General features: G+C 43.9%; 1 protein-coding gene across 3 annotated transcripts; it reads right to left on the bottom strand.

Moving 5' to 3' along the window:
• Positions 1–339: 339 nt before the first annotated feature.
• Cby2 (chibby family member 2) lies at positions 340–10,956 on the bottom strand. Of its 3 annotated transcripts, XM_020151845.2 has the most exons (3): positions 10,882–10,956; positions 10,505–10,585; positions 340–1,650 (listed from the first exon to the last, which is right to left on the bottom strand). In XM_020151845.2, exons 1-3 carry the CDS (start codon positions 10,954–10,956, stop codon positions 463–465), a joined length of 1,344 nt encoding a protein of 447 aa, XP_020007434.1. In that variant the 3' UTR covers positions 340–462. The 3 variants fall into 3 exon arrangements, with proteins under 3 accessions (XP_020007434.1, XP_020007438.1, XP_020007443.2); XM_020151849.2 differs by lacking the exon at positions 10,505–10,585; XM_020151854.2 differs by lacking the exons at positions 10,505–10,585; positions 10,882–10,956 and adding an exon at positions 9,795–9,842.
• Between the last annotated feature and the right edge of the window lie 1,428 nt (positions 10,957–12,384).

Raw genomic sequence — 12,384 nt, 5'->3', positions numbered from 1 at the left:
CCATTCTATGTGATACTACAGTGGTGGACTCACGGCATACATTTGTCCCAACTTAATGTACACCACCAAAAGTGGCCCCTAAGATAAGAATGGACTTATCTTAGGTGACATGACAGTATAGGTTCATGGGTTTTTACAAACCTACTACTCTGGTGAGGGATGTTGGTAGTGGGGGAGGGTGTGCATGAGTAGGGAGGGGCGAGGGGTAAAGAGGAGCTCAGTGGTACTACCAACCTAAAATTGTGAAGTCCATTCTTTTTTTCAACAAGAAAAGAGGCTAAAGCCACATGCTGGTGCTGGATGCCTCCAGCATCCTCAGTCTTTATTGACTCTCTGTGTTAGCAGGGCTATTCACTAGGCACACAGTGGTTGGCAAAGGCAAGGTAGACAAGAGAAGACAGGGCTTTGTCTCTGGCCAGGTGTTCTGTGCCCCAACTCGGTGCCCCTATCCGTGCTTAGGCCTCAGACTCTGCTGGGCTTTTTGGGCTCCTTGTTTTTGGAGGGCATGAAGGCGTACAGCTCCTCAATGAGCATCTCCATGCGGGCGGTGACCTCGGTCACCGTGTCGATGACCAGCCGCTGCTGCAGCTTCAGTTTGTTGTTCTCCCACAGAGCCTTGTTCTCCTCCTGGAAGATGCGGTGCTCCTCCCGCAGCACGTGCAGGGCCCTGTTCTCCTCCTGCAGGAGCCGGTTCTCTTCCCGCAGGGCCTGCAGGGCCTGACTCATCTCTCTGAGCAGCTGCAAGGGATGCCCACCATCTGCCAGGCCCGCGCCCACCTTGCCCTCCTCCTCCCCGGAGGCCCCGGACAGGTTGCTGACCATCTCCCGCAGGGCACGCAGCGTCTTGCAGTCGTCCTGCGCGGTAGAGGAGCCTTTGAGCTCCTCGAAGGGAGAGGAGAGGCTTGGACCCTGGTCTGCCAGCAGCCCAGGGCTGTGGGGCTCCTCGTGGGAAGAGGGAGTGGGCTTGGTGTCCTCCCCGGCGGCCACCTTGTCCTCGGCCTGGGCCCAGTAGGCCTGCCTGTGCTCCAGCAGCTGCTGCAGGGCTCGGTTCTCCTCCCGGAGTTGCTGGAGGGTGTTCTCCTTGCTGCGCTGCACTGGCAGGGCTGTGATGTCCTTCTTCACCACCTCTTGGGACGTGGTGTCCTTGTGCAGCAGTGGCGAGGAGGCCCGGCTGTCCTGGCGGCCCAGCATGGCCTTGTGCTCCTCCCACAGCACCTGCAGGATCTTGTTCTCCTTGCGCAGGGCCCTGTTCTCCTCCCGCAGGGCCCTGTTCTCGTCGCGCAGAGACTTGTTCTCCTCCTGCAGCAGGTACTCCTTGGCCAGCCTCTTGTGGTGCAGCTTGTGGTGGAAAGAGGACGAGGGGGAGAAGTAAGGGGACTGCAGGCGGCAGTTCTCGTTCACCCACCGCCCGTCCTGGAACACGAACATCTCGTCGCTGAGCTGCACCCGGGGAGGGTTGTAATCCAGCTCCAGGTCGGCCTGGGAGGTGGGGCGATCCATGGACTCCAAGGGCACGGAGGAGAAGCGGTTGAGTGGGTAGGAGTGCTGGCTGGCGACCCTGCGGCTCATTCGGGGCAAGGTGGCCTGCCGGGAGCAGCGAGGGGTGGTGTATAGGTTGTGGAGTCTCAGCGAGGGCTCGGTCGTGCCCCTCTGTGGGAGAGAACAGGGAAGGCCAGTGTTAATGGAGGAACTGCACATCCAGGGCTACTGGTACACTTAGAGGCCAGGAGACTCCCCCAGGATCCCCCATCTGAGAGTGGCCTGTGGCCTGGCCACGGTGGGCACTTTGGAGTATAGTCAATGCTTGTCATTCTAGGTAGTGTTGCTCTATAAAGTCACCTTGAATGCTGATTTCGTGAATACTCAATCCTAGCTCCAAGGGAAATATTGGGCTAGGTTCCTGTGAGCCACTCACTAGTCACACTTTTGTCATGTGATGGGTATATGACCTTGCTTTAGGTGAGTTTCTTTTTTGGGGGTAGGGGGGGCAGTACTGGGGTTTGAACTCAGGGCCTTGCACTTGAGAAGCAGGACCTCTACCACTTGAACCATGCCTCAAGCCTTATGGTTCTTCTTAAAGACACCTTAATGAATATGTATGATTGATTCATTAACATGGAAGCCTCATCACTTGTGCCTTAGCAAAGTATGCCTAACACAGTTCTCTCTGCACTGCACATCACAGCCATCTTGTGATTAAGAACCCTGGATACTGCTGGGTGCCAGTGACTCATGCCTATAATCTTAACTACTCCAGAGACAGAGATCAGGAGGATCATGGTTGGAAGCCAGCTTGGACAAATAGTTCACGAGACCCTAGAAAAAAACCCATCATGAAACAGGGCTGGTGGAGTGGCTCAAGGTGTAGGCCCTGAATTCACACCCCAGTGCTGGGAGGAAAAAAAAAAAGAAAAAAAGAACCCTGAACAGCTTTTTTCACCTTGCCTAGAAAGCCATTTTAAAGTGAAATCACCTGTCAAAAGCAAAAAACTTTCAAAACTGTGACACTAAACTGCAAAAAGGACACTGATTTCCAGTGAGAGCACAAACAAGAGGTTCCTCGGCTGGTGTCAAACACCACCACTCTGTGCCACAAAAGTGGTGGCTCACGCCACAAAAGTGCTGTGAGCGTTAATTCTGGGGTTATGAATAAATTTTAGTGAGTAGGTAAATTCACAAATATATAAAATCCACAAATAATGGCATTCAGTTATATATGACAGAGAGTAAAGTCATAGGTTTTGGAAATGACAAAACATTTCAGTCCTGACTCCTACCAAGTAGCTGGGATGATAGGTGCCGACCCACCACCCCCACAGATCATGAAATGGGATCTCATGAACTTTTTCTGTGGCTGTTCTTGAACTGAGATCATCCTGATCTCCACCTCTAGGATTACAGGTGCAAGCTAGTTTGCCCAGTCAGAGTGAATTTTAAATGCACATTTCTGAGCCTTTCTCCTGCAAATCTGATTCATCCAGTCTGGAGGTAAGCCAGGAATCTGCCTTTCTAAGTAGCTCCATCATGCGATTCCAGCTGCAGGTGACCAGGACAGCTCTAAGACAATTAGAATGTCTGGTTTGCATAGAGGAGGCTTACATGAGAGTTAAAGACCCAGGTGTCAAGATTGGAAGTCACAGGTTTCTTTTCCTGGCCCTGTCACTGATGGGCACTTTAAAACTGAAGAGCTCTCTCACTGTCTCTGAGACCCAGATTCGTCATTAGTTACAAAAAAAAAAAGGAAGTCAAGCCCCATGATCCTAAAGGGACCTTCCATTATTGAAAGTCAGTGAAATGTACCTGTAAATGGGAATAAAAAAAATATGTATCCTGCTTGGTTCATATCACTGTTGTGAGGACTGGATGAAACAACAAGGGCAAAACTGTTTTTTAAATTACCAAGTGCCTTAGAAATAAAATAATCACTGAGAAAAGTAGATTTCACTAGTACAACAATTAGGAGATGTGTTCAGGAAGTGAACAGGTGGAATACACACTGAAGAAGAGTTGACAATTGCAGCAATGTATTTAAATAAAACAAAGATCATGATGGATACTTCTAAATACACCAAAAGCATTTCATCTAAGTACATAGAAATGTCCTCCAGATGCAAATCCTCATAGGTTATTTTTCACAGTTTAAAGAGAGAGAAGATAGAAAACAAGTTATCTGCATTGTGTTTGTATGTGTGTAGAAATATATAATTTGCATGGTATATAAAGTTGTTAGAATTTTTAAGACTCAAAGAACTAGATAAATAGAAGTCACAGTCCTATGCCATTAACTTTGCAATCCGCTCATGTCATTAACTTTGTAAGGATGTACTCAATCTTCCAGATAGTAAAGATGTGAAGACATTCTGTAAGCCGAACCTTATTGATTTTCAGTAAGTTCAGCATCTGTGGTTTTCACATTTCTCAAGTGTGGCTGAGTCTGTGTCCAGAATGAACCTCACTGTGGATAGTGCTCTGTAAATTTAAGGTCCCTGGATCTGGGAAGATTAGCCAAGGTCAGTAAGGAGAGAATCTTGAGAAAACCCCTCCATACTTGCACCAGAGCCCATGCAGGGCTCCATTCTCAGCAGGAGCTGACTCCAGAAGACGTTACCATTGCAAAAATGTGGTTTTAATCAACAGTCCTGAGAAGGAAACAAATATTGAGCCCTTAACAAAAAAAAATATTGAGCCTCAATTTCTTGCTAGGTGCTGAGCAAACCGTTCTACCTACAGAGTTTATTTAATCCTCACAACACTTGCATATAAATATTACTACAGGCTAAGCATCCCTAATTCAAAAACCCAAATTCCAAAATGCTCCAAAGTCCAAAATATTTTGAACACCAATATGATGCCACAAGTGGAAAAAATCCACTCTTCCCCTCATACAACAGGTTGCAGTCAACACAGGTAAGCTAAAAATATTGTATAAAATTACCTTCAGGCCATGTATATAAAGTGCACATGAAACACTAATGAATTTCATGTTTATACTTGGGTTTGGTCCCCCAGGACATTTCATTATGAATATGCAACTATTCCAAAGCCTGGAAAAACTCAATAATCAAAACAGTACTGGTGTCAGGCATTTTGGATAAAAGATACTCAACCTGGATCCCCATTTCACAGATGAAGAAACTGAGACTCAGAAGTTATATAACCAGCATGAAGTCACTTCCTAAGATACAAATTCACTTCTGGTTCCCTGAACTTACATGTATGAGACACTCATGAGAAATTGCCATGAATTTATAAAAGGACTTGCAGCATTTGGGGCTCAACATATTCTTTATTATGGAAAGTTTCAAACATATATGAAAAGAAAATAAGTTTAATAAAATTCCATCTACTCACCAATTATCAAATCAAGGCCACACTTGCTTCTTCTACACTTCTACCTGATTCCACAACCACTTCCCCAACACTGGATTATTTTAACACAAAATGACATCATGTCATTTATCCATAAATATATCAATGTGTAGGATTTTATAGAACCCAATATCATTGTTATTCCCTTAAAATTTAATGACCCCTTAACATCAGCAAGTACTAAGTCAGGATTCACATTTCCTCAGTTGTCTCATAATTGATTTTCATGATTGTTTCAATCCATGAGATCCTTCTCTTGATCCAGCTAAGCATCCAATGAGGAACCATTGATGCTTTATACCCGTTCACACTTGTATCTTTGGTGGCCTTCAAATCATACTGTTCAACTGTCTTTGTTCTATTGCACAAGCTGAACTGGGTACCAAGGAACTTTTCTTTGTTTCCCTACTTCAGTCAGAACCATCTGGATATTGTCATCAAAGAAAAGCTCAGTTTTGGTCCTGTGACCAAGAAGCTCCTCACCTTACCCATACTCCCACTGGCAATGTTATTGTACCAATTCTTTCTCTTCATTTATATTAGGGAATCAGCTAACATTAATTTGGCATCCACTGGGTTTTAAGCTCACACACCCTGCTCTCAGGAAACTTCCAATTTGAAAAATATCAGCAAAGAACACCCATTATTTCTTGTGCAAAATAGAAAGGTCAAAGTGCAGCAAGCACTTATGAGGTCTGAAAGGCATGGGGAACAATACATGATAACATCTGAAGAGTCCTGACTGTGCTGTACCAGTGCATGGGCTTTCCAAAGTCACTTAACTCTGGGTGTCAGTTTCCACATCTAGAAAATACAGGTGCTAGAATGGTTCAGTGCCACCCCCTCAAGTTGTACAATGCCCAACTCTAGGAAGTGCCATTCATAACTGTTGTCACAGGAACACAACCTGTATAGCCATCCAATCTGTACAGCAACCTAATATCTGTTCTACTTGTTTCAGAGGAGTTATTGTAGAATTCAAAAATAAAAGGAAAATATATGAACTACATATATGAATTATTTCTTCACTCATAAGAGAAGTTGTTTAGCAATTCGTTAGAGAAAGATTGTATAAAACAAGCAAAAAGAAATAACATTTATGTATCAGACAATATGTCAATAGCTTTCCATACCTACATATAATATCTTACCCTAAATTGCTGAGACCGTACTAACCTAGCTAACAAGGCAACAGAGTCATGTTAAAATCATGACATGACTTTGCAGTGGTTTTCCTACATCTGTCCCTTCTTCTCCATTTATTTATAGGAATAAAATGCAATTCTCTAAGGACAGTGACCCAACCTTTATTTTTCTGACACGACTGGTCCTGAGAATCAGAACCCCACACTTGACATACAATGGAGGCTTAATGAGTCCTTGATATGAATAAATTGATCAAAATGCACTGAAAGGTGGGGAGGAGATGTTAAATTGAAAGATATGGAACAGTTAATATTCTACCATTTGAGGCCAGCAAAAGTGGCCAGTTTTTCTTGTTGTTGTTGTTGTTTTTGGTCTAAGAAGGTCCCCTTAACCCTGGGAGGTAGAGCATATGGCACATAGTCTGAGTTTCCCATGAGTGATAGTGAAGTATAATCAGTAAAGCCATACCCTTACTTCAATTCATATTTTAAACATTTTTAAATAGCCTAGTGCAGAACTGTCACTGCATGACAGAATCTGTAACCATGGCATTTTCCTCATGTAAACTCCCAAGGTCCATGTATCCATGTCCCCCACCCCACACACACACATACACACTTGAAGAAAGCTGCTCCCTATACACGAGCTAGCTGTCCATTTCTTCATCGGGAACCTGTAACAAACAAATCAAAGTAGAGGCCTGAAATTCCCAGTAGCTTTGAGCTCAAATTTCTCATGACTGAGTGCTCATGAAAAAGTCTCTTTGCTTATCTGAACATCACTCTAAAATAAGCTTAAACATAGCCGTTCTGCCTACTTTCAGGTCTATAAAAGGACCAGTGGTAGACAAGCTGTCATAAAGACCAAAGAGACAGTCAGCTTTACTATAAGATTTAACTATTCCTTTAGCCACTGTTGAAAATGCTGAATATATTTCTTTATAAAGGAGCTTATCAAAATGTGAGCATCTGAGCTAAGCAAAGACAGGCAGCTACAAGATCCCAGGCCTCCTCGGCCTATGTTTGCAGCTAGGACTTTTTTAGGTCTTCTTGGCCAGTGATATCACTGGGTTGGTCCCATGGTCTGAGCTAAACTGCCTGATGACCTTGACTCTGTCAAGAGGTCCATGCTCTAAGGGTTCTCCTAAGCCTTTGAGGTGGAACCTATGGCAGTACAGCCCATGTTTGCCATGAAGGAAATGGTCTTTAGGAAATGCTTTCACAGAGTAGAGATGCCGGGGAAGAAAAGGTTGACTTCATGCAGAAAGAGATAGGAAGTTGGAGGATGGAAATATATTTGACTCTGGAGCGCATCACACATTCCCATCAAGAGTTAGAAAGGCACCAAAAGACTCGGTTCTCAGCAGCAAGTAACATGCTTACAGCTGTAACCCAGTCATACAAGCCTAGCCTTCACAGACGCCTGAAATCCCGCCTGCAGATTGGAATCCTTCTTGTGCCTCCCAACTGTCTCCTGTTTAACTGTGAGTGGTCCTGGAAGGAAAGAAAAAAAAAGAAGTCACCAATGACTGTGCCTTTGTCAGATCACTGGCCTTGTAGCTAGTGAAGAACATAGGGAAAGAGTGACCAATTGAAAGAAGAGACAAAAGGCAAAGGGGAGAAGAAGGGACCAGAATTTCTAAGGAAGGGCACTTTATGGGTGGGATCTTCTGGGATGGAGTGACTAGGGTTGGTTGACTTCCATCTAAAAAGTTTGGGAATGGGGACTGGATAGTGACTAACCACACTTAGCTGACACACACCGCTGAGGTTTGACATATCCCTAAATTTCACATGTTGAAAACTTAATCCCCAGATCCATATGGTAATGGTATTTGAAAGATACACTTTAGGAGGTGTTTGGTTCGTGAAGGCATGGATTAATTCATGTCTTATTACAGGAGTGTGTATAAAAATGAGCCCCTGTCTCTTCTCTGTCTCTCCACATGGTACCCTCTGCCATGTTGTGATGCAAGGACCCCAAGATTCTAGAAGGGAAAGTTACATATGCTAATTTCCACAAGATGAAATGGCTGAGTTCATTAGCATTTTTTAAATTAACTCAGCCCTCTAGTACCATGATAAAGTCAATGTCTGTTTTTAAAAAATGCTAACAGGCAAAAGGATAACTCAGGTAATGTGATTGATTCTGATAGTATTACAATGCGGGTGGTGTAGAGGATAAAGATGTCATATGTCATAGTTTTAGCTAATCATTTAATAAAGAATCTCTTGAAATCTTCCTCTGACAGTTATTCAAATTAGCAGAGATATGGCTATTATCAGGGAGGTTTCATGCTTCTGAAGAACAAACTCAAACAAAGGAGAAGGAGAAAAGGCGGAGGCGGGGAGGAAACGGACACTGGAAGGTGCTATTGGAGCTCGCTGTCATCTGGTGTGGAGCCTTCATTAATGATCTAGGAGTGAATGACACCTTAATGAAATTCATAGAGCGCGCTCCCTGGGGCAATATGAAGGACTGTGAGAACTGAGTCATGGACACAAGAGGAACCAGGAAATCAGTTCACTTGGACAGGAAGTAACACTGATGGCTTGCAAGTTAATGTGTTGGAGGAAAATAGATCAGAAAACACAAATATTTAATGTGAGGGAGAAAAATGGGAAATCAATAAGGCCTGAAAAGACCTAAAGGTGATAACACAGGCATTTTCAGTGTCATTGGGAAGCTCAAAGGCCCAGCAGGATGGGCAGCTAGGAGCCAGAGGTGCTTCCTGGACACAGAGCTGCTATTGTAATTTCCTTCCAAAACAAATGAACTCAGTTCAAAATAAAGCCACATAGTACAAATACACCCAGGTAGTTCTGGCATGAACAGTCAAGATGGGGGAAGTGGAGACACGATCTCTTAAAAGCAGGAGAAGAATCACAGAGCTGAGATCCCTCCCCCCCCAACCCACCCCCCACCCCCGCCACCTGGCCAAGCCTGGCAACATAAACAGAGAGGCTGGGCATTGGCCTGAACCTAAGCCCCTAATTTCAGCTCTGCCCTTACTAGTGAGCTTCCCTATTCCCATAGCTATTGAAATCTCTCCCTCACGCTTGCATGGCCCTGTGCCTGACATGTGATGCCATCAGTGCTCCATCAATGTTTCTTCCTCCCACAAACTCATTGGGGAGGCACACTGGTCCATCTCACAGCCCTTGGGTTTCAGTTCAGATCATCCAGTTATCCATGCCCTCTCTCCCCACTGAGAACCAGTCCAGAGCATCCTGGAAGGTTCCTGGCTTGTGCCCCTGTAACAGGTACTCCCAAGAAAGGAGGAAGAAAAGTTGTGCTAAAGGTGGATGGAAGAATCTTTCCAATCTTACTTTCACTTGAACACTTTGAAATCTTGCTCCCACCCCTAGCCTTGCATCCTCTGTCTATTTCTTGGCAATGCAAAGATTGGTTTATGTGAGCTGGGAAGGAACCAAAGGATCAATACCCACCCTGGGGAGGAGTAATGGCCAAGTGTGTATTTCAAGTAGAAACAATGAGGCCTAGAAAAGTTCCTACAGCTTGTTGTCATCCTGTAGAATGGTCAGCTGAAAGTTATCTAATATTCTGGCTAAGTTTTGTGAGCTAAAACAGAAAAGAGGCTGTTCATTACAAAATTATAAGGATAATGGGAAAAACAAATCTCCAGAATGTTTACTTGTCCTATATTTTTGTCTCCTGCTGAACATATTTGCCTAGATTGTTACAGTTACATAGAGAAAACACCCACAGGTGATCCATTGTCCTGTGTATATCCCTGGACCAAGTCTTCAGATAATTACCTCTGCTTTGGATCCCTTCATCCTACATTTCACCCCCTCTGGTCGCATACCCATGGTCCTCCAATGGGGCCTTAGTTAACTCTGGAAAAAGCAAGGCTACCCCTTTGTGACATAACAGCAGTAGAAACAATCCAATCAAAAGGACCCCACCAAGGAAACAGCTGCTTGTGGGAGGAGACATGAGGATCTCAGGACTTCAACAATTCATTGGCTACAAAACAAACAAACAAGTATCCATCTTTGTTAAACTCATTGGTACACAGCAAGGCTTAATTCTCTTGACAACCCAAAATGACTCAGTACCCTTTGGCCCATATACTAGGTTTTCTTTTCATTGATTCATTCTTCTAAGTATGACTTCAAATCCCAGTTCTAATTTTCCCCAGAAATCCAGAGAAGTAACAAAAACAGCACTCAAGAAAGAATCTCATTTGAGAAAGCTGGTTATTTCAGAGTATAAGAAACTGGAAAATCAGGCTGGAAGGTCTTACCAGATCATCTGACCCAGCTCCCCACATTCAAGGCCAAAGAAACCCAAGACTCAGAGAGGCTATGTGGCGTCCCCTAGCCACACAGTCAAGGACAACCAACACAATAAGAGCCTGAAGACCTGACTCCTCATTTTTCTGCAATGTCTTGCTAGATTTTTGAAAGACAAGAGTTATTCTGGCTAAAACTGGTAGATTACATCCTTCTGTGATTATCCCTACCTGAGGTAGAACCACATTGATTGGAATTTCTAGTCTTTCAGATCTGGTATCTCTTTTTCTTGTAAAATTTGGCCTCGAGTGCTGTGGAAAAGAGAAAATAAGAAGTTCCAACCCATTCTCTGGGCTTCAGCTGCTCACCTGAAATACATAACTCTCCTAATTTATGCCTTCCTTGTCAACTAGGTACATTATGAAAATCTGAGGCTGAAGTTATGTGTAGATGATATCTGATTAGATACTTTATTGATCAGGAACAGAAATTAAGATAGGTATTACACAGTTTACATAAAACCCTTTTGAAAGTCTTTGAAGCAGAGAGAGCTATACCTACTTCATTATCTAAGACTATTATTTCTATCTTGAGTAAAAAGCCATACCAATGTGAGGTGCCAGGTATAGGTCCTATGCAGAAGTTGATCACCAAAACACTCAGAACATTCCAGAGGTGACATCACAAAGCAATACGGTATTTTTCAGGGTTCATGGTTTCCTTCTGAGCATCACAGGTGGGAAAGGAGCATCTGACAGGCAGGAAGAGTTTGTGTTGGCTATGATCACAAGGCTGGTGAGGGTCAGTGTGACACATAATAGTCCAAACACTAGCTCCTGTTTGGTCACCCAGCTGCTGTTCCCATCCTCACGGCCAGGCCAAATTGAGACTCCCATCCTCTCTCCAGAGATAACATTTTTACTTGCCATTAGACCACTTAGGAAGGAAGAAAAACTGAACTCTGTCCAGACCCAGGAAGAAATATATTCTGAGTTATTTTCTGACACTATCTGTGTGTCCTCCAATTCAATTCCAATATGATACTAGCTTCCTAGAGTTAGTGCAGGTCCTAGAAGTCAGGATCTCAGTCCCACAAGACTGCCTTCACCTCAGATACCAATCCCAGGTCTGGGCCAGCTGTGAATCAGGGGTTCCCACAACCCCCTGCTTGAGTTCAATAGTCAAGTAGATGCACTCACAGAATTCAGGAAAGCACTTTACTTATGATTACAGCTTTATTGTGAGGGATACAATTCAGGAATAATTTCCTACTCTAGTCTCATGGCCCTCCCAGCATCTCCATGCATTCATCAACTAGGAAGCTCTCTGAACCCTATTGTCGATGGGGGTTTTGTGGAGATTTCATTACATGGGCATGGTTAATTAAATCATTGACCTTTGATAATTTAACTCTATCTCAAGGGGTACTGAAAATTTCAACTCTAATCACCTAGTTGGGTCCTCTGGCAACCATCTCCCCTCCAGAGTCACCTCATTAGCAAAAACTAAGGTGTGTTCCAAAGGAGCTTTTAGGGCAGGGGCGGGGGAAGTGGCTCAAGTGGTAGAGCACCTGCCTAAGCAAGCACAAAGCCCTGAGTTCAAACCTCAGTAGTACAAAAAAAAAAAAAAGGTGCGTCTATCAGAAAATTCCAAGGAGGCTCTGTGTCAGGAACCAAAGACAAAGGCCAAATATATAGTTTATGATACTTCATGTAGAAGCTGCATTAAGACAGCAATGCCCAGTCCCTGTGGCCTCAAGTCTGTCAAATCCTCCACCTCTGGAGCCATTAGTGGGAGCTCTTTTGTGTATCTTAAGCCCCTTATTATCCAGAGATCCCTAGTTCTGCAATGTTATGCCATTTGGGGTGGGAAGAGAGTGGTACACTAGGGCGGGCAGATCCAGAGACACTGGCACTGCCCACGGAGTCTTCTACATTCAAGTTGTAAGCAAGCCTGGCTTTAAGAAAATTCAATATACAAAAATTCAAAGATGTGCCTACAGAAAAGTCAAGGTTTACATTATCACATTATCACATTATCAAAGAATTTTCATTTACAAAGAAACTTCTCTAATTTAAAAAGAACTTTTTAATTGTGGTTACAGTTTGCC

Source organism: Castor canadensis, chromosome 10, assembly GCF_047511655.1.
Source record: "Castor canadensis chromosome 10, mCasCan1.hap1v2, whole genome shotgun sequence".
In the NCBI taxonomy this organism is placed as follows: Eukaryota; Metazoa; Chordata; class Mammalia; order Rodentia; family Castoridae; genus Castor; species Castor canadensis.
This window is presented reverse-complemented; position numbering and strand designations above follow the sequence as displayed.